Below are 24,863 nucleotides of genomic sequence, written 5' to 3'. Positions count from 1 at the left end.
CTCTTGGGGTGAGTTCAGCACCACCCACTAGGGAACTCCATGGGCTGGACACGACTAGCATCATCACCACCAACACAGCACGTCCCTTACAGAGACTAAAGGAGCTACAGCTGTGCCTTGCTCAGGACCCAGAAGTGTCTAGACAGGGAGATTTCTGACAGCAGGGGTCTCTTTAGTCCAGCCAAGGCAGAATAAGAGCCAAGAGCTGGAAGTAGAAGCTAGTCACACTCAAGTGGAAATAAGGCCCAACTGTGTAACTTTCAAGATAACAAACCACTGGAAGAACAGGTAAGAGGCATGGTGGGGTTACTCTCTGGCTTGGGCTCCAGTGAGGCAGATGATGGCAGGAAAGATGTTCCAGCTTTGGCGGATGGGAAGAGTCAAGTTTTGACCTTCGATTTTACAAACCACTTGGAACAGTCAGCTAGGCACATTTTAAACTGCCCCCACTTTCTGGTGCAACTCCTTTCACCTCAAGAAAGGCCTGCCCTACTGGCTCCTTAGGGCCTCCTTCTGCCAAAGAGGAGGGTACTGAGCCTGGAGGATGAGGAGAGGAGACGGATCCTCTTGTCAAAGGGTTCATTTTTCCCCACGCTATTTCTGACCCATCCATGATCAAGTTCTACCTGATGAAGAAGGAGCTGAGTTAGGCATTCAGGCTTGGCACCTCCCAGGGCATGCATGAGAAGTTCAGTTTGCAAAGTGGATGAGTTTCTCCACTTTGGGAGCTCTCCTGTCCTCTCAAATGAGCCATATTGCTCCTCCTCGCCTTTCCCCAGCCCTTTCCGCACAGCCGTAGCGGAGCACTGAATTTGGCTTGTTTCACATTCAGTGCACAGTGAGATACACGATTTTCTCTCCCTCAAGGCTACTACGGGTGTGAAAAGGCACCTAGGATCACCACCGCTCCCTCCCCTCCCCACACGCAACAGCCTTGGAAGAGCCGGTGGAGGCGCTCGCTGGAGCGGGACGGTTAGTTTTCAATCAGCCCGGGAATGCTGGAGAAGTTCCAGAAGAAAGCTGGTGTGGTGCTGATATTTAGAAAGGGTAAGTGAGTTGACCCAGGTAATTACAGACCTGTCAGTCTGATCACGGAGCGGCTGACACAGGACTCAATTACTACAGAATTAATAGTGGTGCTGGAAATTCTTTTGTTAATACATTTATTGCGGTTTGCCCTGACTCAGCTGCCACACAAGCATTCTTTTATTAGTCCCAAAGGCCACTTGATGTTGGTTACATCCAAAATACAGATGTAAACAGATAAACTCACAGTCAATATCCACCAACAATACAGTGATAAGCAAATAAGTGATAAGCCAAAACACAACCAGATCAGGCCTGGGAGACACCTTCCCATGAAAGCACGACTCCAGAGAGGTAAGGAAAAGCTCGGACAAGGAACCCATAGAAAAACCATGCTTTATATACACTAATGCATGAGGGATGTCATTGCGAATTACTGGACCTTTGCTAAAGTCAGCTGAAGCAGTTTATATTGCTTTGCCGTATTTTTCCTGAGCTACTGGTCTAAGCATTTCTAACCAATTAGTTACTATGCCTGGGATCCAGTTAACACATTCTCTTTATTTCTGCTGCTTATCCTAAATCTTAAATAAGAAAACTCTAGTACTTCCAGGCCCAATACAAGTCTAACACGAACAATGCTTCATTCTCGTGATTTTTTTTTTTTTTTTGTCTCATGCTTCAGGCCTATCACGCATATTAAAATCCGCACTCAATTTAAAACCATAGTTTAGTGGGGTCTAATGTGGGCTTATATTCCTATAGAAGGGTAATATAATCAATGCCAACCAACACCTGTAAATGGAAAGTATATCCTGTCTAACTCTCTCTTTTTTTGACGGGATTACAAGTTTGGTTGCCAAAGGTAACAGTGACTTAATATACTTAGACTTCTGCAAGGCATTTGACATGGAACTGCATGTTATATGCATTAAAAGCTGCCTAACTGATAGATCTGAAAATGTGATTGTAAGCAGGGGATCATCGAGCCGATGTGTTTGTAATGGGCTCCAACTCTTAGCCTGACGCTGTTTCACATTTTTAATCAGTGACCTGGAGGAAAACAAAATAATCACTAATTATGTTTGCAGAGGCCACAAAACTGGGGGAGTGGTAAATAATGAAGACAGGTCACTGATACAGAGTGATCTGGATCGCTTGGTAAACTGGGCACAAGCAAACAATATGCATTTTAATGTGGCTAAATGTATCCATCTAGGAATAATGAATGTGGGCCATACTTTCAGGATGGGGGACTCTATCCTGGGAAGCAGTGGGGGTCATGGAGGATAATCAGCTGACCATGAGCTCCCAGTGTGACTCTGTGGCCAAAAGAGCTAATGTGATCCTGGGATGCATAAACTTTATTACTCCTGAGGACATTCTGCACCACAAAATAATAAATTCTGCACATAGTATTTTAAAATTCTGCAAAATTCTGAAAATTTTATTTGTCAAATAAATGTGGACACTCCAGATTGGCACTGGGAAGCACAGGCCACTGGCTGCACTGAGGTGGGAAATCACTGTGCGGCTCCCCCCAGGATACAGACTCAGCAGTGAGGCTGCACCCAACCCTGACACAGAGCAAGCCAGGCCTATCCCAGAAACACCCCAGGGCCCTGCTCCTCCGTGCCAGGTATACCAGGTGCGGGCAGGCAGGCTCAGGAAGGCATGATCCAAGTGTGGAGGGGCCTAGTGTGGGGGGATCCAGGTGTGGGTTGAGATACTTCGGTGTGTGGCAATCTGGGCGCGGGAGGGATCTGGATGCACAGTGGCTTGTTGGGGGTTTTTGGGTGCAACAGTAATGGGACTCCACAGGGGGATCCAGGTGAAGGTGGTTGAGGCTTGGCAGGGGGGTCTGGGTGTGGGGAGCTCAGTGGGAGGGTCCAGATGCTGGGGGAGTGCGGCTCAGTGGGGTCGGGATCCAGGTGCAGCTGGTTAGGGCTCAGTAGGGTGTGGATCCGGATGCAGGTGGCTCATTGGGGTGGTTTAGGTGCAGGGGGAGTGGGGCTTGTCGGGGGGGGGGGGTGTGTGTGGGGGGAGCCTCGGGAGGCTCGGTAGGAGGGTCTGGGTTTGAGGGGGTCTAGATGCACAGGGGTTGGGGGGATGGGGGAGCGGCTCCCTGTACAGTGATCTCTTCCCCTGCAGCTGAGGAGCAATAAGTGCAGGAAGGTGAGGGGGAGAAGGGGAAGGCCAGTTTGCAGAGCTTCCTACAGCCGGGGGAGAAGTCTGGGGGTGGGTCTGACACAGCCCCAGATGCTGTGCGGGGGGAAGAGGAAGTCCCGTCCCCCCCAGCCCAGCTGGGACTAGCAGCTGAGCCCAGCACAGGGTGGGAGCAACCAGCCAGGTCTTCCCCAATCCCATCCCCTGCCCCACAGTGAGTTACCGCTCTGCCAGCTGCCCTGGGCACCCGAAACATACTGCTGGGGAGGGTCGTATGACCGCTCTTGTGGCTTCCCTTTGCTTCCTCATCAGAAAGTCATTTTCTGTGGGGAAGAAAAGAAATCTGCAGGGGACATAAATTCTGTGCACGCACAGTGGCACAAAATTCCCCAAGAAGTAATAGACAGGGAATTCTGGAGTAGGAATAGAGGTTATTTTACCTGTGCATTTGGCACTGGTGTGACCGTTGCTGGCATCCTGGGTCCAGATCTAGTTCTCACAATTCAAGGAGGATGTTGGTAAATTAGAGCGGGTTCAAAGAAGAGCCACGAGAATGATTAAAGGATTTGAAAACCTGCCTTATAGTGATAGACTCAAGAAGCTCAATCTATTTAGCTTAACAAAGAGAAGGTTAAGGGGTGACTTGATCACAGTCTGTAAGTACCTACACAGGGCACAACTGCTTAATAATGGGTTCTTCAATCTAGCAGAGAAAGGGCTAACACGATTCAGTGGCTGGAAGTTGAAGCTAGACAAATTCAGACTGGATATTAGGTCTAAAATTTTAACAGTGCGGGGAATTAACTACTGCAACAATTTACCAAAGGTTGTGGTGGATTCTCTGTCACTGAGAATTTTAAAATCAAGATTCAGCGTTTTTCTAAAATATCTGCTCTAGGAATTATTTTAGGTAACTTCTCTGGCCTGTGTAATATCGGAGGTCAGACCAGATGATCACAATGGTCCTGTCTGGCCTTGGAGTCTATTAATCTACAAAGAGTAGGTGCCCTTTGGCTTAAGAACTTTCCTGCTTACTTCAGCTGAGGACTGTCAAAGGCATAACCTGTTTCCCTGCCCTGGCACAAACCCACCCACACCTGAGGACAAGTCAGAGTCCCACACTCCCAAGATTACCAGGTACTGGAGGCAGCCACCATTTACAATTAATCCTGCCAATTCAGATAGTTGGACAGAGCCAGCACTAACCAAGTACTGGCTAAGAGAAAGGCAGTCCTCTGCTTTCCCCACTTCCTGTACTTGCCAAGCTTCCAGTGGAGGCTCCCCATTGACTTGTGCAAGTGTCTTGGTGCACAGCACAGTCAGAAGTAAACCACACCCTAGAGCATGAGACACCAGAATTGGTGCCACCACAAGATGGGTTTGAGTCAATGGGGAAGGACAGGGCATAAATAGCACCAGCACAGTCTAGAGTTATGGGAGACAGGAGGTGCTGCAGGAAAGGAGGAAGAGGAATTGGTCTGGAGAAGGTAATTAAGAGAGCTTCTGTTCTTGCTCTTTCATAACACCAGAACAAGGGACCATTCAATAACATTGAAATGTGACAAATTCAAAACTGATAAAAGAAAATCCTTTACACAGTGGGCCTCATTTACACATTGAGTCTGTGAAACTCATTGCTAGGCTGTTGTTGAGGCCAAGAAGTTGGTAACATTCAACAAGGGATCGAGAACAAGAATATTCAGCATTACAATAACTAATGCTAACAAAAGAAATTTTGGAAGGGAGGGATATAAAACTGGATGCTGCAAGGCTTAGCCTGATCTCTGATTATATGGGGTTAGAACAAGACATTCACGTGGAGGTTCAATTAGCCCACATCTGCCAGCCAAGAGGGTTCGTGCACCTTCCTGAGGCATCTGGTTATGGGGCTGGGCATGTCAGGGGCAGAATACAGGACTAGAAGGACCAGGGGTCTGAGCTGGTATGGTGTCTTCCTATGTTTCTGCTTTCCTCCCCTGAAAGAGTACTAGGACAGAGGTCTGGGTTTTTTTATTGTAAGTTTAAAGCTCTGGATACTCTACTCCCCCGAGCAGATACTTTTACTTCATTCGTCTTGGGGGCCAAAATTATTATTAGTAGCAATTATTTGTTCTGTAAGACACAAAAGACTTTTACTGCACTAGACAGTTAAACCCAGCCCCAAAGAGTTACTGTCTGCAAGAGAAGAGGAGTTCAAGCTCCGTTTTTAGGACTCGGTCTTCGTTTTCCCTGAAGACCCTTTCTTTTAAAATTGGCACCTTCTTCTATGCTCCCTGGGTGTATCAAAGCCTCATCTGCCAACTTCACTGACTAAAATAAGTGTAGTTGTTTTCATTCCCATTGGCCCTGGAGAGCCAAGCTACAGCAGAGGGAGCAGGAATCGGTTCTGGCCTGCGTATCGTCAGAACTGTTGACCCCCTGAGCCTTATGGAACAACCTAGCTTGACTCCTGGTTCCCAAGGGCACCTGGCAGGGCTGCCAGTTAGAAAAATGCTGCTTATAAACCAAGCACACCTGATCTAGAGTCGCTGAGAGACAACAAACCTGGAGAGCACCACAACGCCTTTTTCCCAGGAAACCAGTGAGCCAGTGGGGCCAGAGGCCGAGTTGCTCAGATGGAGGCAGTGTCCACAGCTCAACCCTACGCATGCTGCTCTACTCCCAAACATGGACTTACCTGGCTACATGCACAGGACAATCCTACATGGGGCACAGAGAGTCCATCATAGAGAAACAACCTGGGAATGTCCAGGGGCCTGGCTGTATAGTCCTTGCACTCCCAAAGCCCAATTCGGTGTTGCCCTGGGGCAATCATTCACACCAGTCCAACACAGGTGTTAAATGCCACCATTCAGATTTGGGAGCGGGAGTTTATACTCACTTTGCACTTGTGTAAAAGACTCCCCCAAGTGCAGGGCAATGGCGAATCTGATCCCAGTGACTGCAGTGGAGGCTTTGGGTGGGTTAAAAGTGTAGCACTGGACTCCAGATCCCTACCCATCTCATGAACTTATCTTTTGAATACTATATTTAGCCCTCTGCCTTTGCAAGGCTGATTCTGTATTCACATACTCCTGTGGTACAGCAGGCCTGGAAAACCTAGAACCATACCATATAACTCTCTTCGCGCTGGTCTGAAGGATAACAGATGAAGGCGGACTGCACTGGAAATTTGGATCTAATATACAATTTCTCTCCTCTGCCTCCAAACAGACTCTTCCATTAGCATGCTGCAGGAGTTGACGTAGAGCAATCACTATGGCCCAAATAGTTGGGTGGGAAAAAAAACAGGTGGCAATAGAAAACTAAGGGAGGTTTCTCTCAGTTTCCCCATCAGATCATTTATTGGCGATACAGGGAAGTTGCCTCCCTGCAGAATTAGAAGGGTTTTAAACCCACCCATCGGCAAGACTCACCACTCCAGAGTTTCACATGGATCTTGGGCCAAGCCAGAAACAAGGGCTCTTTGCAGTCAATCTGATGGTGGAAGATGAATGGAGAGCACCCATCCACATATGTGGATCCCCACTGGAAGTAGAGTCAAGGGGAAGAGTGCAGCAGAAGTCTCCATTCCACAGCCTCTGGACAGGAATGCAGTATGTTTCCTCTCTATGTCCAGACGCCAGGGTCAAGGCCTGTCATTTTCCCCTCCCACACGGAATTTGCTCCCCACCTGTGTTTTCCATACCGACAGCTCAAACTGATATGGTTGTTTTAGTGATTCATAACGGCCTGTCTGCAATGCCATCATTTACGAGAACGACTGGAGAAACTGCTGCTGCTGATTGACTACCAGGAGAGGCACCATGTTAATGGCTATTGAGTTTTGGTGTTTCAATTTGCAACAAGGAAGGCTAGAATTAAAAAAGGACATAATCTGAAATCCTCTGGATTCTAATACGTTCCAGGCAAATTGGGGACTAACTGCGATTCTGAAGAATGCTTTTAAAGCACAGAATCCTGACCGAAATCTCAGAAATTCTACAGGCAAACGACCCTACGTTTAGCAAGAAGCCCCCAACACCAACGTGTGTAACGATTACCTGGCACAACAGTCTCTGTGCTTGAAAACCCACTGTCTGGTTGTGCAGTGATGGGGTAGCAATACAGCCCGTGGGCTAATTTTATCCCTAGGGTGCAATTTATCCTGCCCGACAGGGATGAGTGCACCTGTTATGTCTCGTTTGTTCATTAAGTAGATTGGACACTGCCTGTCTCACAGCCTGAGCAACAGGCCTCGTATTCTGAGCTTCTAAAGGACGACAAGATGGAACTCACCCAGGGCTGAGCAAGCATTCAGTTGCCTAGCAACCGCTCCGTCAGCTAGGTCAAGCAGGAACCCGATCAGGAGCAGCCAGCAAGCACAGTGGTATTGCCTAGAGGACAAGAGCAAGGGAAGGACATTAGGGTCTCCATGACTACGTCAGGTTCGGAGGTTTATAACAGGCAACAAGAGCAGGGTTGCTGGGAGACAGCCTGTGAAGCTGGAATGCGCATGGCTCTGCATCAGTGCAGGAGACTGAAGTCAGAGCTCACGCCCAGATCTTCTGATACACGCTGCCTTTCCCACCTCCCAAGCAGTAGCTCTCCCAGGGGCCTGCCCGCACCTCCTGCTGCCTTGTTCACACAGGCTCTCGGGAAGGGGAGGAGCAAATTCCACTCTGTGATGTGGGGGAGACAAGAGTCCTGTTCCATACACATGCCACTTGCTCAGCCTTGGAAGAAGGGGACGTCCTTGACCTTGACCACAGGCAGGGGCTGATAGGCTTTAATAGGGAAGCATTAGAGGATAATCACACAGGGGAGGAGGAGGGCAGTCAGCAGTGTGTCCGGGATGGCATGGCCTTGACTGAACCGGATTAAAGTGCGTAAGAGCTTCCCAGGGAGATCAAGCAGCCAAAACAGATTTGGCAGGGGAGCGTTGCAAGATGCCTTAGCATAGGGGCAATCATTTTTGAAGCGCAAAATAAGTCCCTCCACAGCTCTTCACTCTCCTGCTGATGTCCCCCCAACGTGCCTATGGATCTCCTGCATTGTCCTTCCAAGGGCCCCTCTCTTTTTGTTCAAGTTGTATCTCTGTCCCTCCCAGGTGTAAATGGAGGACAGAATTTGGTCCAACTTAGTAACAGGATACTGACTAGCAGTACAGTGCTGCGACTTCCTGGGCTCTGGGAGTTACTGTAACATCTGGCCAAGGCATCACTCATGGGCGGCGAGAACAACAGACTCAGCCTCCCCTCGTGCAGCCACTGCTGCCGGACCCCTGTTGTGGGTTTGGTGGGGGAAATTTTTGCTTTTTATTATGCCCCATGCAGGTTCTGGGGTGGCTGAGGCAGCGGAATGTGCTACTCAGCTTCCTGGGTTCATCAGTAACTCGCTAGACTCCAGGGAGATGAACCCAGGAAGCTGAGTAAGACATACCGCCTCTCAGCTGCCCCAGAACCTGCATGGGGCATAGCAAAATCTCAGGTTCCTCTTCTGGAAGAGAGACGACAACAGCTTTTGAATTTTCCCATGCGGAGGCTTGGGGTCTGCAGAGGGGAGGTGTGGTCGCGGTGGCTCTGGCCAGCCCAGGGCTCCTCTAAGCAGGTTGGGGGGCCCCCCCTCAGGGCTCCGGCTGGCACGGGGCTCCTTTGGCAGTGGGGGGGGGGCAGGGTGGTTTCAGGGCTCTGGCCGTGGAGGGGAGCAAGGGGAAGGGGTGGAGTGGGGCTCCACTCGCCACTCATGGCTTCGCTGCTTTCATAAGCGCCGCATTTATTCATTCCTGTGCACCAGGCACATCCCTTAGGCTGCTGAGGTACGATCTCCATTTGGTTGCTGTGGTACAAGGTGGTATCCAAACGGCAACAGAATCCCTGCCCTTCAAGGAGTATCTGTTCATCTGTCATCCCCATCTACCTAATTTGTTGTGTTCACTTCACCTTGAGGGAGAAAGGGTGAGCGTCTCTCGTCCAAACAGAGCTAATACATTTCCCTGCAGGCATTCGATGATCGCAGAGGTTCCTAAATATGATTCATGAAAAGGGCCTTACCAAATTCACAGCCATGAAAAACATGTCATGCACCATGAAATCTGGTCTCCCCTGAGAAATCTTGCTATTGTAGGGGGGTCACAGTATTGCCACCCTTTCTTCTGCGCTGCCTTCAGACCTGGGCGGGTGGAGAGTGGTGGCTGCTCGCTGGCACCCAGCTCTGAAGGCAGCACAACAGAAGGGAACCGTCCTTACTTCTGTTGGCAGCAGCGCTACCTTCAGAGCGGGGTGCCCAGCCCCCAGCTACTGCTCTCATGCCCCCGCTACAATAGTCTTGAGACCCTCTTTTGGGTCAGGACCTCCTGTTTGAGAAATGCTGACGTCTGAAGACATCTGCAAAATTTGCTATTTATGCCATGACCAACTCGTGAAAAATTTGTGATTTCTCCATGATTTAAGTAGACCTCTATTCATAAATGGGATATTTGGGTGCAAACCCCAAATTGTGTGGTTTAATACCACTTAGAAACGACAGTAATAGGTGTTATAGAAATATCCAAAATAGGTACTGGGTTGTCCTATTATGTTCTCTCTTGCACAATTTTTGTTTGCCCCATGGATCAAAATGTTTGTATTGTAATTTCATAGTTTTCACTACACTGCATACCGTGAACTCCTGGCCCTTTGCACTGCCAGCCAGGATAGAACTCAGCTCCTCCAGTTATGAAAGCAGAATCTCCTCCCACCTGAGCTAAGTGTTGAATAATAAATGTTCCTTTTGATTTTATAGACTAAGTTTTTTGTTTAAAAAACACCCAAACCTAAATTTGGGGGCTCTATTGCTTGACATCTCCCTTCCCCCCTCACTTTAATATTAACAGGTTTCAGAGTAACAGCCGTGTTAGTCTGTATTCGCAAAAAGAAAAGGAGTACTTGTGGCACCCTAGAGACTAACCAATTTATTTGAGCATGAGCTTTCGTGAGCTACAGCTCACTTCATCGGTTGCATCCAATAAAGTGAGCTGTAGCTTACGAAAGCTCATGCACAAATAAATTGGTTAGTCTCTAGGGTGCCACAAGTACTCCTTTTCTTTTTAATATTAACATAAATTGTGCATTAGGGAGCCATCTGTGTTACCACAACAGAGTCATGTACACCACGATCAGATCTGTAGTGTGGACAGGAGCTAGCCGTATTGTAACCAGGTCACATAACGAAGCTAAAGCCTGGCATGTGACCAAAGCTCAATTACAGAGCTTTACTCTAGTCAGTGGAACTACGCCAATTTACACTATGGGGGACTGTGACAAAGTGGGACTGTTCTTAATGTTTCCTCTGAATAGTGTGGGGGTGCCTCAGTTTCCCCTAGGCAGTTCTTAAGTATCTAGGTGGTGGGGTAAGGGTGTATGATCATTGCAGAGCCCTAGAGGGCAGGGGTGTGCAGGAGTCTGGACACAGAGAATGGCCGACACCCTGTTTCCTGGCAACTGATGGCCTGGGCCCTTCCCCCCTGCAAGGTGAGAGCTAAAGGGTTGGAAAACAAAGGAATCAGGTGACCTCCTGGCCCAGGAAATGGACAAAGCCCAGAGGAGGAGGGGCTGGAGGGAGGTTCAATTGGGGGCTGGCTGGGACATGGAGTGAATGGCAGATGTGGTTGTCTGGCTCACTGCCCCCCAAAATGGACCCAGCTGAGGGGTCCTGTTCTCTGCACCTGCAAGCTCTGTTTTAGACCATGTTCCTGTCATCTAATAAACCTCTGTTTTACTGGCTGGCTGAGAGTCACGTCTGACTGCGGAGTTGGGGTGCAGGACCCTCTGGCTTCCCCAGGAGCCCGCCTGAGTGGACTCGCAATGGGAAGCGCACGGAGGGGCAGAGTAGGCTGAATGCTCCGAGGTCAGACCCAGGAAGGTGGAAGCTGTGTGAGCTGTGTGTCCTGAAGACAGGCTGCTCACAGGAAGGCAACTGCCCCAGAGTCCTGACTGGCTTCATGGGGAGCAGTTCCAGAGCATCATCCAGGGACTCCGTGACAGGGACTAAGAAACCAGCCCTTTTACTGAGCTGTAACCAAGCCTCCAACTCTGTTTTTGTAGCTGTAGACAGGCTTAAAGTGAAGCTAAGGAGAGCAACAACTGCACACTAGACTGCCACGTTGGCTCTGCTCCAGGAAAGTGTCTCCCTGGGATTCCCCCTCCTGAACGAAACAGCACAAAAGTGATATCACATGGAAATAACTCTTAGGCCATGCAGTGCTATTTGTTGTTCTATCAAAGAACATTTCAAATGTTTGCCTGGAGGGCAAAAGTCTGGGATGACCACCTCTTTCCTTTTTATTCTATTTATGAGCAGACACGATTCCCTGTTTGACAAGCCCCGATGAGATTTCAGACCCCGAGTTAGCAGTCTGAACTGAGGCAGATCTCTACAGTGATGTCAACAGGAGCTGTATCTGAGTAGGGCTGCTGGACTGGGCAGTCAATTCCGGATGCACCGTATAAATTAACAAGTTCAAGGAATATTTTTAGCTGGGTATCCTTACAGGACAATGTATAAGTAAAGGCCCCTTTGGCATCCTGCAGAAATTGATGGAAATTCCCACTCCTACAGGAGGAAGACAACCTTGAATATATTCCCCTGTGCCTGTTTAACTCTCTTCAATCACTTTGCTGTTTTGTTACCTCGTCAGGTCTCTTTTCTTTCCTACCTACCGTGTTGCTTACTGAGCCTAGAGGAGATACTTTGGCAGCACACTGGTAATGCAGTGCAGAGAATTTTACGGTACATAGGCCAATTCTTATCCTGATTTACAGTCCAGGCATTCCACTGAAGTCCACAAGGGGGCAGAGGGTATAAATCATGGCAGGACATAGCACAGAAATACCTTGTGGCAACAGCCACCCCTCACCAGCGCCGATAGCCGTCACCTTGGAGATGTCAGGGGACATCAACGCAACCTGGTCACCTTAGGCCACGCCCACACGAGGACAAAATGTCACGTTTTGAAATGCACACCTGTTAGCAAATGGTTTGTCTACACAGCACTGCAGTGCAGCTACGGGGGTACGAACTGCAGGGCTCACCAGAGCGGCTCTTTAGCTGCCCCCTGCGCACGCTGTGGGTGTGAACTAAAAGGTTCCTAGTTCACATTAACACAGTCCTGGTGGAAAGACTGAATTCACGTGCACTCGGTCCTTTTTGGTTTGCAGCAGGAGTGTCCACGGGGCAGTTAGCGTGCAGACCTTTGGTGCACTCTGCCATTCACACCCCTGTAGTCTTTTCAAACGTAAAGATGGCCTTACCGGCCCAGACCCTTCCCCCAGTGGGGCAAACAGAAGTTTTGCCATTGATTATAATGCGGATTCCCTGTCCCTCCCTCCACCCCTGCCAATTATGCAGTCCTTCCCATGAAATCACGACACTGTGTGAAGCCCCAGACCCAGACATACCCATTTAGACTGCAGAGGATGGAAGACAGACCCATGATCAGGTTAGCCACAGAGAGGGCATTGGCGACATTCTTGCGGACAAACTCCAGAGCCTGGGCTCGGCCTGCTTGCTCACTCAGGAACAGCTTCTTAAAGTGGTGAAATATACCTGGAACCCAGCAGGGGGAGAGAGTCAGGACGAGAAGACCTTTGCGGCTGCCTTTCAAAAGGAAATTATTTAAGCACAGATCCTTGAAGAACAGGAGAGGCCCAATGGATCAGCGTTGAGTCTATAGTTAAATTCCCCAAGTATCTGTGAATCGCGTCTAGGGTCAAGCTGAGGGAGTCTTAGAGAAGGCTGATTTTATTGTGTGAACATGGAGCTAGGTTTCTTATAGGGATCCTATTGCAATGTGTCCTGGGACACAGAACAGCTGTTACAAGGGGACAGGAGCTTCTTGGCCTTATAGGTTTTTTTCCTTAAATAAAAGTAAAGCCAATAAAACACTAAATACCAATCGCAGCCCAGTTTGGATTTTAAAGAATTGATGCAAAAGTGGTGGAACAGGGACAAGGACTAGTGCCCCGCAACTCCAATGCTCTATATTTAGATCCTTCCTTCAAAAAAGTTTGTTTTGGGACAGCCTTACAAAGAGGGGAGTTTTCCGGCTATTGGTGTGTAAATTAGTACCTGACTCCTCTTCTTCGTGGGGAGACCCGAGACAGCCAGCAGTTCCTCTGCCATTAAAGGGGTCAGCACTCATCTTGGTGCTTCCTTTGGCAGCTGTCAATGCTGAAGTGCCAGCCTGGCTGTAGCCCTTCTGCCCCACATCATGAGACGATTAACATGAGATTAGCTCCCAGAGTTGTCTTTTAAAAACCATACATGCTGCCCAGAGTATTTTCATGCACTTTCAAGCCTTATAGTTTCACACCTGCCTAATTTCTAGTCACTGCATGTCCTCACTCAGCTCAGCTTCACTCACTTGCGATGATCTGGCCAGTTGCAGCCCTTGCATTCTTATATATGCACACCTGTATATATTCATAGGGATAGATGCCTTTTGCTTTCCTCTGTCCTTTTAGCCCCGCTCCCCTGAATAGCATGTTACAGAGGGGAGGAAAGACTGCAACATTAAGATGTCATCTCAGGTAGTAGTCCAGGAGAACTGCTACCTCTGTAGACTTTTTATTCATAGGAAGGGGACATTCCTGTGCAGGGGGCTAGCACAAAGCCTACGCACCACTGAAGTCATCAAAATTGGGTTTAAATGGAGCATAGGGCTTGTGCTGGCCGAAAGTGATGGGAGTTTATGCACGTTAGTTTTGCAAGACATTGGGGGGGGGGGGGGGACCACATCAGTTGAGTTCTAAACCACCGCAGCCAGAGATAACATCACAAATGAGCAATTCACTCTTCAGATGTTCAGCCCAGCTGCCCCAGTGGCTTTCATTCACCCCATTCTATAACCATGTGCCACAATTATACAATTGAATATGCATTTTTTTAAAAAGCTTATCAGAAAATTCTTAAAGCTGTTTCTATTTTACTCCCCCACACCCAACCACTAAAAGAAACATTTTTACTTAGGAAAAAAACCAAAAACCAAAACTTACAATAAAACCAACCCCACGTTTTAAGCTCTATTTATCTTATATACCTATAGGGCTACTCTTTAGAGAAAAAGGTTAAGGGTCATGTCCTACTAGTGTGTTTTGCACCCTGCCCTTGACGTGTTTCCAAAGCCAGGCAAGTTCATGAGATTCTTCATCTGAAAGAAAACAGCATGTCAGAGCAAAAGCCATCAATGTGAAACGAGTCAGATTGGTGTATACGGCTTTACCGCCCTCCCTTCAAGCCCTCCCAAGGCTCATACTGGGACAATACAGTAAAAGCCAGTAACGTGTAAGACACATCTTTATCAAAGTTTCACTAGCACTTTCTCTCGTGAAAACAAGTTTCCCACGAGGCAGCCATTGGGCCCCCATTTGGAGGTACCATCTGCAGTCAGGCTTATTCTTTTTAAACTTCAGCGGCCTGCTCACTTGCTTGATCTTTGTACAAAAGCACAAGTTAGTTTTTAAAAAATAACTGTTAAACATCCCATCAAAACTGTAAAGCTGTGTCCATTCTAGGCAAAGTCAGAGGAACCGAGGGAACTAGTCCACTTAAACCTAATACTTGAGCAGATAAAACATGCACCTGGAGGACTACGAAGTCTATTTACCCCACATTAGAAACAACCCCATTTAGATTAACATAAAACACAGCAAAAAATTGGTTAGAAGAGGCACCATTTACATCAGTGTGTGCATTTGAAATGTTTGATTGACTAAAACCAAACTGATTGTCAAAGTAATGCTCACGAATCACTGAAATGAGATACCTACTAACAGATCTCCCAAAGTAAAAATGTTTCCTGTACTTAGGGCTTGTGGGGAGCAGTCAATTACATCCAAATTTTCAAATGAACTTCCTGAAAAATATTCTGTAAGAAATGAAATGTAAAGGACAGATTCTTTTGTAACCATCAAAAGCTGAACAGCTGGGCTGTTGGTTCATTTAGCATCTGTTCCATTTTTGTAGGCTGTGCTCTTTTACCACAAGCTAAGAGAAATGTCAAAGGTTACAGACACCATGGAAAGAGAGGCAAGTAACATAAAAGAAATCGAGGTGATTCCATATGAATTAAATGCATGTCTATTTGTAGATTTGGGACCAAATTTGCCACCTCACTTTGGCTGCTCTGTACTGTTACAATGATTAAAAGCAGCAATAAACCAGTCTTCAACAACCATTTAAACCAAGTTTGCAGCCACCTAGCTCCTTTATGTTGCAAACTTGGTTTAAATGGTTGTTGAAGACTGTGGTGTGGTGATACAAAATGTACTGGTGATACTGGCTCATTATATTTGCAGGGATAAGGCTGTTTACAAGATTACACCCGTGCACTCCCACACAATTCAGTAGATACAACCAAGGGAAGAGTCTTGTCTCTCTATCTCGAGTGCTTTTTTAATTGTGCTGCTGGTTGGAGATTGGGAACAGCAATAAAGAAATAACATTTTTAAATAGATTATAATTGCACTTTAACTTTTCATCTCAGTAATGTAAAGACTCCAATATCACTGTTTATCAAAGAAATAGAAGGCCGCCTATATGCACAAAAAAAAACCAAAACCACAGAACAGCAGGGAAGGGCAGGAACAAAAGAAAAAAATGCCCCTGCCCTAACTTGTCCACCTTTGTGCAACTATGGGAACTGAAAACAGCAGCCAATGGTAAGAAGCCAGTTTCAATCATTTTATTTAATCGCTCATTTTCTTCTCTGGAGCAAAATTCATCCCTTTGTAACACCATTGACTTTAATGGGTTTGTACTAGGCTTGAATGTAGTTTTGTATGTTACAAGCGACTTGGCATCAGATCTTGTATTGGGCATTCCATTGAAAACTGGGGCTCTGGGTTTTCAGCAACTGAAACTAAGCCTGGGGCAGAAGACCCACTTGCAAGGGCCTATGTACCATTTAAATCCCATTTAACTCTTGAAAATAGGGTTTATGTAGGACTTAAGAACACCAGAGTGCCTTGCAAGCGACCCTCCATACAGGGTGGGTATCACCCAGAGTGAAAGACTGAGCCTTCTATTCTGAGACCCACTCATTCCAGCCTGCAGAGTGTTTTCCTGGGTTACACACATTCCGCTTTGTACCAGTTTGCTTTGTTTTATGTTAATTCACCTGCATTCTACATATTCCAGCAGGAACCTTTAGCACCGGGACTTCGTTTCCTCTCTCAATTAGAAGGGAGCTTGTTCTCCCTCTCTATTGCAAGGACAGTGCAGTCATGTTGTAGGGAGAGTTGCAAAATATCTTGACCTTTCCCTACCTGGATTTGGGGTCTACCCAAGATGAAATTTTTGTCTTCCCTATGTAATTTTGCAGAAGAACCTCAGATGATCCTTGGAGGATTCCTATTCAGGTACAGACCCAGCCAGATCCTGTTTAGCAACATACTCTGGAGGCACAATGGCAAGATGGGCATAATATAGTGCATGTTTTATGTGCTAAAATAGTATTTTAAGTGAACAGCTCTCTTCATTCATATCCCAAAACACCAGTTAACAGCTCCTTAGTTTGGTGCAATAAGTGGACATCACAGTTCATACTATACCTCTCAAATGGAACACATCTGTGATGTTTAAAGACAAAAAAAAGACTTCTTTGCCTATAAATTATTTCATCATCAGGTACTATTCCCTCTGCCTTTGAATGCCTAGTGTATTGAACACTGCGCAGTCACACACACCCCTGCCCCTACTCAATAATCACCACCCACCTGATTTTATTTGTTGCTTTTGTTGGAATTCAGCAACTAACATGCAGCCAAATGCAACAGATGCAACATTAACAAGAGACCCTCACAGCGTATTAAATTTAAAAATCTAACCACGGATATTCAGTTTTACTCCTTCAGCTTTTCCAGCTGAATTAAACAAAATACTTAAATCTATTTAAGGAACAACCCCTGATAGGACACCTGTTCTCACCCCATACCAAGTGGACCTTTCCCCATCTCTATGATTTTCTGTCACAGTTGAGAGGTAGGCCGAAAATTATTGCAAATGTCATGAAAGTGTTTTGTCTTCAGACACACAGGTGGATCTGGCTCATGCTAGAAAATTCCCAGAATGAGCCTTGCAAGTGTCTTTTCCTTAGATGCCAATACCGTTACAAGTCCAAAATTTAAAAACATCCAAGATCTCTGCTGGGATTTTTTTTTCATTATTATGATTTGATGTACAACAGCTGTTCTCCCACATTATGAGCTTCTTCAGAAGAAACAGAACCTCTGAACTGAATCTGCCAGGCAGCGGCTTGCTGGGTTTTTTTTATTCTACCACTGATACTGGCTCAAGTTTTATTTATTATGAAACAGTTATTTTCACAGGGAGCATACAACAGGGTCTTGACTGAGCGTTAACAGAAACCTACCAAAGGCCTAGAGGCCTGATTTTCCCCTCACGCACACTGGTACAAACCCAGAGTAACTCACTAATGTCAGCGGAGCTACATCACCATACAGAGGAGGTGAGACTCATGCCCTGTGCAGTCCTTCACGTCCATGCAACGTGGGTATAAATAAATCCCCCACGCCAGATGTCTTCATTCACTTACACTCATTTAGGGCCTGATATTGCATTCCCTACTCAGGAAAGGCTCCAACTGACTTTAATGAAGCTTTGCAGAAGAAAGCCCTGAAGGATCCAGCCTTTGCACACTAACCCTGGCTAACTCTTGGGATCAATGTCACCCCAATCCCAAGGGGGCCTGTATAAACTCCAGTACACCTCTAGACCCGTAACAAGGGGCCTTGTTTAGGCCCTCTGCACTAGGATGACTTTCACTCTTTATAACCTCATTCTTACAAGATAAGTTTGAGAAAACACCATATCCTGAACCAAAATTAGGGCATTCAGAAGAGGGGTCTTAAAAAGGAGGGCTGAGCAGGGTTGTTTACATAGGTTAATTCTTTGCGTCACTCCATAGTTGCAGGGGGACTAATTAAGTCAGGCCATTAAATAAAGAACTCTAAACCTATTATAAGCCCGTACTGTGACATCAGTGAAAATCCAGCCTTATTAAAGTAGCCTCAGAACTGTCATCACTGACCCTTCTTCAGCCCATAACATCTGGAAAGTAGTGTCAGGAAAAAATAGCAGGATATATTCCTCAGCGCCGCAATAGCAGCCAGCTTGATGGTCTTCAGTCAGATCACAAGTGAGTAGCCTTGAGAGCTACCTGGTGAATTTCAAGATGCTTAGATAGATATTCTTGGTAGTTATCCAACAAAGCAGCCATCAAAACTGATAATTCACTAGACGTATGAGACAACCTTGAGCACACACATTATGCCTATTTATGCCAACGGAGTTCGACAGCGTGTCAGAGAATGGACTCCACAGTGTAACTTTTAAAATTATTTGTCCTCTTCCTCCCCTCTCATTTCCCTGCTCCCATAGAGGTCAACACAAGTTTTGCCATTGACTTTAATGGAACTGGACTGGGCCCTCAAGTTATAGGACCTGATTCATCTCACCAGATGCATACAAGTCTAACTTCCACTGACTTGCAGTAGTATCACTCATTAGTCATTCTGGTGTAAGTAAGAGCAAAAAACAAGAGTAACTCCACTGAAGTCGAGTTACAGTGCTGTAAAACGGAGGAAAGTGAGAGGAGAATCAGGCCCATAGACTTACGTTAACTCCTTTCAGCCATGTCACAAAATAGGGCAGACATTTAGTTTAAATAAGCTAAATCCTTACTCCAAACTCCCCTTTGAATGGATTGTCTCGGAGTTTTGCTGGTGTAGATCCAGAGTAACTCTGCCAGGATTACTTGTCATTTTCAATGTACATCAGGCTAAATAAGATCTGAATCCAGTCCATTACCTTCAGTGGTCAGAATAAGGGCTGACGGATGTGGCCCACAGAAGTGTATTCTCCTATTATTCTCTTTCAAGTTAAATATCAGCCCATCCCCCAAGAGTTAAAACTTAGTTCTTCTGAAGAGCCCTGTCGAATTAATGAAACCTCCCGGCCCAATATGAACTGCGGGGTTACTAACCACCTCAGAGTTGTTGCAGACAGGAATCCTCCCCAGCAGAAATCTTGGATTTTAACAATCAGTGAAAACAGAGAAAAGCAGCAACAAAAGGATCAGAATCTTGATATCCAACGATGCTTTTGGCATCACAATGGCCGGCTGCTGGCATCAGCAGTAACAGAACATGGAGAGAGGGTGCTCAAAGGGTTTTAAAAACAAACCAAAAAAAAAAACAAAAAAACAAATCCAAGTATGAAATTGGCATTTCTTTACCTTTCTGTTGTAAAAAAGGGATTATCCACTGGCCTCCAGTAAGGCAAGTTTGTTCCACTTTTGAGCAGTGTCTTTCACAATAACCTGTGTACACTTGCATCAACTGTGATTACTTGGGGGAAGGAGGTTAAAACATTCAACCAATGAGTGTTAACTATCAACATCCCACTCCCATGTCCACAGGGCCTGATTCTCCTATCGCATCAATGAGACTCCACTGGCTTCAGCAACGTTTCCCCAGTGTGACAGGAGGATCAGGCTCAGTGTGTCCGGCGTGGTGTGAGGCAGTCTAGCCTCCCCACATTAAAGGCACAATCCAGCTCCCACTGAAGTCAATGAGTCTTTCCAATGGGGCCAGATCAGGTCCCCATGCCATATGGGCCACATTCTACCTTTGGATGCACATGGGCCTCTCCTGTGGAAGTCAGTAGAAGTTCTCAGTAGAGGCCAAAGGCAGGCTGGGCTCCTGCAACTTCCCTCTAATTTTTCCCATCCATGGGCAGAATGAATTTTGTTATGTGTACCAATATGGAGGTGATGTTTGGTGGGATTGGGGTTAGGAGTGTGGAAGGGGTCTCAGGGCTGGGGATGCAGGCTCTGGGGAAGAGTCAGGGATGAGGAGTTTGGGGTGCAGAAGGGGGCTCAGGGCTGGGGCAGAGGGTTGTGGTGCGGGGGTGAGAGCTCCAGCTGGGGATGCAGGCTCTGGGGTGGGGCCAGAGATGAGGAGTTTGGGATGCAGGCTGTCCTGGGCCTGGGGCCAGAGGACTCCCCCCAGCCCTCTCCCCACCAGCAGCAGCTCTGGGGCAGGGGCAGAGGCCCATGGCAGCCCTGCATTCCCCAACTTGCTCCCCTCCCCCCACCTGTGCTGCCCTTTATAGCTTGCTGCGTGGCCGCGCAGCTTAGCAGGAACTTTGGGCGCCTCTATTTCCGAATACAGAACACCATTGCTAGAGAGATAGGAGAATGCCTCTGGTTCTTGGAGCATTTCCAACATGAGCTGTCCAAGCCAATGAGCTCATTATACATGAATTGTCCCAAGACAGACCAAGAAGGCAAATCCTCACTAAGTCATCCAGGTTGCAAGCAACATATTGCCTAACCTATACCCTTCTACAGAGAAAATCTTCTTGTGGAAATTCCCACTTCAAATAGTCTTTTCTCCGAGTTTCCAATCTTGAATTTAAAAAACAAAATGCTAGCTCAGCAAAATGATATTGAGACCCTAGTGAATCTGAAGAAAAATTCTGTCTCTCTCCATCCAGCTAACACTCGATGGTGCCAAGAAAGTGTCTGAAAAAGGGAACGGGGGTTCTTTGTGCACAGTACACACAGTACTATGCAAGTGGGCTTCTTGCACGGCTGGCTTATTTTAATTGTGACATGGTTTAACGTGGCTTTCAAAATTGTAGCTTTTTGTGGCTTCCTGCAGGAACAGCTAGACAGAGAGCAAACATGCCTCTTCGTATAAACTGAAAACAAGATAGCCAAGCTCGGATGATCCACAGTAGAAGAGTCAGAAAGAGGTTTAAAACAATAAAATAGTTCTAGGATAGGTTTAGATCGTATTCAAATCCAATGTAAGTCTAGCAGGAGGCACTCTTCTGGCTGAAATGAATATAGTTATTTCTCATAAATTTACACATTGGCATATTGAAAAGGAAGTGACAAGAGATAATGCAGGGTTTCCCCCAAGATTTTAGGTAAAGGTGTGGACAAGTTCCCAGATGTCCGAATATGCAGCCTCAAATGTACAATAGAGCGTAGTTGGCTCCCTGTGGAGTTAGTTTTAGAGCTGGTTAAGAGGGGAGCAAAGTCTTTAAGGAACAGGGATGAATGGAGGAGTTGGTGCAGAAAATGACATCATCAACCCCTCCGTAGAGCTTAGGGGAAACTCTGCAAAGGAAGAGGAGAGCAGTGAAGGCTCTAGAAGGTTTTCCAGTGTCCCTGCTGGGCATGCTCAAAGTGGTGCCATTGAGCAGGGGAAACAAATTCAAAGTCAATTCTAAGAGCATGCAGTTTCACCTGCCAGGAAGCCATTGTGGGCCTGATTCTCAGGTGATGTAAACAGGTGTAGCGCCAATGACTTTGCGCCAATTTGCACCAGCTGAGATCCTGGCCCTGCAGGAGGTAGTTTTATAGTTTATGAATATTGGTGACCTACCTCTCTTACAGGTTCAGATCCAAAGTATGCCTGTTAAGGTGACACACACCCCTTTTTGGTCCCCTTCACTCAGTTTTATACCAACAGTGACAATTCTCCACTAGGTAAGAGGGAATCGGAGTGACTTGCAAAGGAATAGGGGAAACGTGTCTCATAGGTAAATGGCAGGATAGGAGATTTTGCTTCTTGGAATAATGTTGCTGCAGTAGACTCCGATGAAGATTAAGTGGTAAACTGCTATTTTTGTTTCCAGTGAAGCAACTGTTTGTGCTTCCAACCCAGAGGGGCCTTCCTGTCCATCAGGAACCTACCATATTCTGGATCACCACCTTGTACTTGAAAAAACGTCATCTAGGTTTCAAAACATGAGCTTTGTTATGGTAGCCTCAGAGCTTTTTAACAGCTGGCATGGGTTGATGCAAAGGCTGAGTCTAAGAACCCCTAGAAACTGTGGTCAGACTAAATTAAAGTAACTCCTCCCACTCTCCCCAATTTGGAGAGCTAAACTCAGGGCTTGTCTACACTACCTGCTGGATCAGGTATAGACGCGATAAATCGACCGCTGAACGCTCTTCTGTCGACTCCGGTACTCCACCAGAACGAGAGGCACATGCTGAGTCGATGGGAGAGCGTCAGCTGTCGTCTTACCACAAGTAGATCTGAGTACGTCGACATCAGCTACGCTATTCACGTAGCTGAAGTTCCATATCCTAGACTGACCCTGCGCGGTAGTGTAGACAAGCCTTCAGAAAAGCCAGCATGCTTAGATGCTATGATCAATACATTTTCCTTCAGTAAATCCCATTAAAAGGGACATCAAGGTTGGTAGACCCAAAGAGCTAACTTGTATTTGCAAAAACCTACATAATTCATTAACAGCTCAATACTTAAATGCTATTTTCTCAGATAAGAAAAAACCCATGCAAGTCACCCAGCAGTCATGCATGCAAGTTTTAAAGAACATAATTCTGATAAGGGAATTTCAGTATCATCAAGTTCCCAAAGGGTGATTAATCAGCAAGAAAAATGGAACTTAAACCTCAGTGTCCTTTTAAAGGACAGATTTGCAGTAAAATTCCCCTTAGTCTCACTATAACTAATTTTGTATGACTTCAATTATCTCAGTCTACCAAGCAAAAGCCTTTCAGCAAAGTTACCTTTAAAATATGAACGTGCTTCCCCCTCTCTCACCTGTTCACGAAAGCATGAAATGTGCTGCTTACAAAGCAAGTTATCAATTTCCAGCCACAATTAAACAAGACATGTCACCCCTCTGTTCTCTAATAATACAGGGAGCTGAGTGGCAAAGAGACAACAGCCTGATCTGCATTCCCTGCCTGCACTATCGTCCCCAAGGACCTGCCTCTCCACTGTCTTACGTCTTGTGCAGCCATTTACACCTATGCAAATGGGGGTAGAACACACAACTTCTCACTCACATAAACTAGTGTTAATCAGCAGTAACATCAATGAGGTTAATGGCATTACACTAGTTTTTCCACCACAAAGTGCAATCAGAATCAGTCGCACAGGATTTAAACACTATCTCTGCTAACTCCGTTGTTCATGCTGATGTGAATGGGACATAATTAAGAGACTGTCTATTCCTCTACCTTCTACAGCAAGGTCCCCTGATTTCTATGGGACCCCAGTGCTGAAACGTAGAAATTCTGCAGCAGCTTCAGGAAAATGTGGTTTCTTTTAAAGGCTTTTTTTCAATTACATATGAAAATGCTTCATACAATCACTACGGAAGCTCCTGCATTATTTATATCTACATTAAAATGAATTTGTTTTCCACTCCCACAATATTTGCAAAGCACTGTGTATTGGCAACTCAACTGCAGTGCAGAAGATGTCAGGGAGAAGCTGAGGTTTTGGCAACTAGGAAGGCATGGGCTGGACATATTAGCTGAATTAACTTGCTAGAGTGAAAGAGTTAAACAGGAGCATTTGAATTTTCATCATCAGCCATCAATAGCCAACACGCCACTGACATGAATGGGGCTAGTCACCATCTCTCAGATGTTGTTCCCAGCCGGCTGCATAATCAGCAAGACAATTTTGCATTGATGTAGGCTCAGTTCACACTTAAAAGATTATCTGGCAAACACAGGGATGAGCACTTTTTAAAAAAATGAAATGCACTTCTGTGGCACAGGATGGATTCTGTGACACTGTCAAATAGATGGGTATAATTAGACCTATTGAGACTGGGGAGACACCCAAGGCCAGATTCTGATCTCACTTATCCTGCTTTTACACCAGCATAATGCCATCGACTTCACGTGGTGTTTGCCCTGATTGACATCACTACCAGAGAAAACACACAGTCTGGGCTCAGGGTCACAAGAATGATTCAGGACAAGTTTCAAAATTGCATCCCAGGTACACAGGACAGCACGGCTGTATTGCTCTCGTGTAATCCTTCTGTGGGGTGGGGGGGGAGGGGGGGGAAGAGGGGATTTCACCCATGATTAATTTCAACCGAACGCTGGCATCTTAACCCAATGGAGAAACTGTTGCACGGAGAGGCTGTGAAAGCTAATCTCATGCTCCAAATCCAGTCATTCTGCAACCAAGCAAAACAGAAATTACAGTTTAAGAAATTTAAACCCGTCTCCATTCAAATCTTAAAGACAGTGGTTTTGCATGACTCAGCTACATCCAGTGTATTCCTTGGCTGTTAGAAGGAAGTATTTAAAAGAGGATCCAATTCCTGTTCCCCAATGCAATCACCTCTCTCGTTCAAAGCAGACGGAACTCACCCTTACTAACTGCACAGGAGTACACAATTGCTAGTTCAAGCTGACTGCAGTCTGCGTTAGGCTAGCAGGGGGAAAAAGGATAGTAGGAGAGAAGCAGCTATCACATGAGCCAGCTAGATTCTCTCATAAGCAGCACACAGAGCCTCTCTAGTTGTATACCTCCAGTGGAGTGAATGTGAAAAAAAGGAAATAGTCAGAGACATTTAAAAACTAGCAATATCACACAATCCTGATACTGTAGGGCCATTCAGGAGAGGATTTCTAAGTAAAAATGCTCCCTTGGCACATACTGTGTTTTAGGGGAGCTGAAGAAATGCTAATTCAGAACCTGTGTTTTCCTACTTGTTTCCTCATTAGGTGGAGGGCAGCATGTGACAGCATAGGGACCGGCTATCTTGGAAGGGAACTGTCGCTGGGGGGTTGTTTGGTCATTAGTAGTTACACGATCATTCAAATCGGATTGTGAAAG

The 24,863-nt window shown here is 46.3% G+C and overlaps 1 protein-coding gene across 4 annotated transcripts in view; it reads right to left on the bottom strand.

Moving 5' to 3' along the window:
* Positions 1 to 24,863, bottom strand: part of TMEM269 (transmembrane protein 269) — a 45,544-nt gene that overhangs the window by 8,422 nt on the left and 12,259 nt on the right. For 2 of the 4 annotated variants that reach the window (XM_073317200.2, XM_073317199.2), the window contains 2 exons: positions 12,609 to 12,756; positions 7,471 to 7,568 (listed from right to left, as the gene is read on the bottom strand). In XM_073317200.2, the coding sequence (XP_073173301.1) occupies positions 7,471 to 7,568; positions 12,609 to 12,756 (246 nt within the window). Of the gene's footprint in view, positions 1 to 7,470; positions 7,569 to 12,608; positions 12,757 to 14,248; positions 14,360 to 24,863 lie in introns of all 4 variants that reach the window. The other 2 variants (XM_073317201.1, XM_073317202.1) reach the window with 2 other exon arrangements.

This window comes from Lepidochelys kempii, chromosome 18, assembly GCF_965140285.1.
Source record: "Lepidochelys kempii isolate rLepKem1 chromosome 18, rLepKem1.hap1, whole genome shotgun sequence".
Taxonomy (NCBI): domain Eukaryota; kingdom Metazoa; phylum Chordata; order Testudines; family Cheloniidae; genus Lepidochelys; species Lepidochelys kempii.
This window is presented reverse-complemented; position numbering and strand designations above follow the sequence as displayed.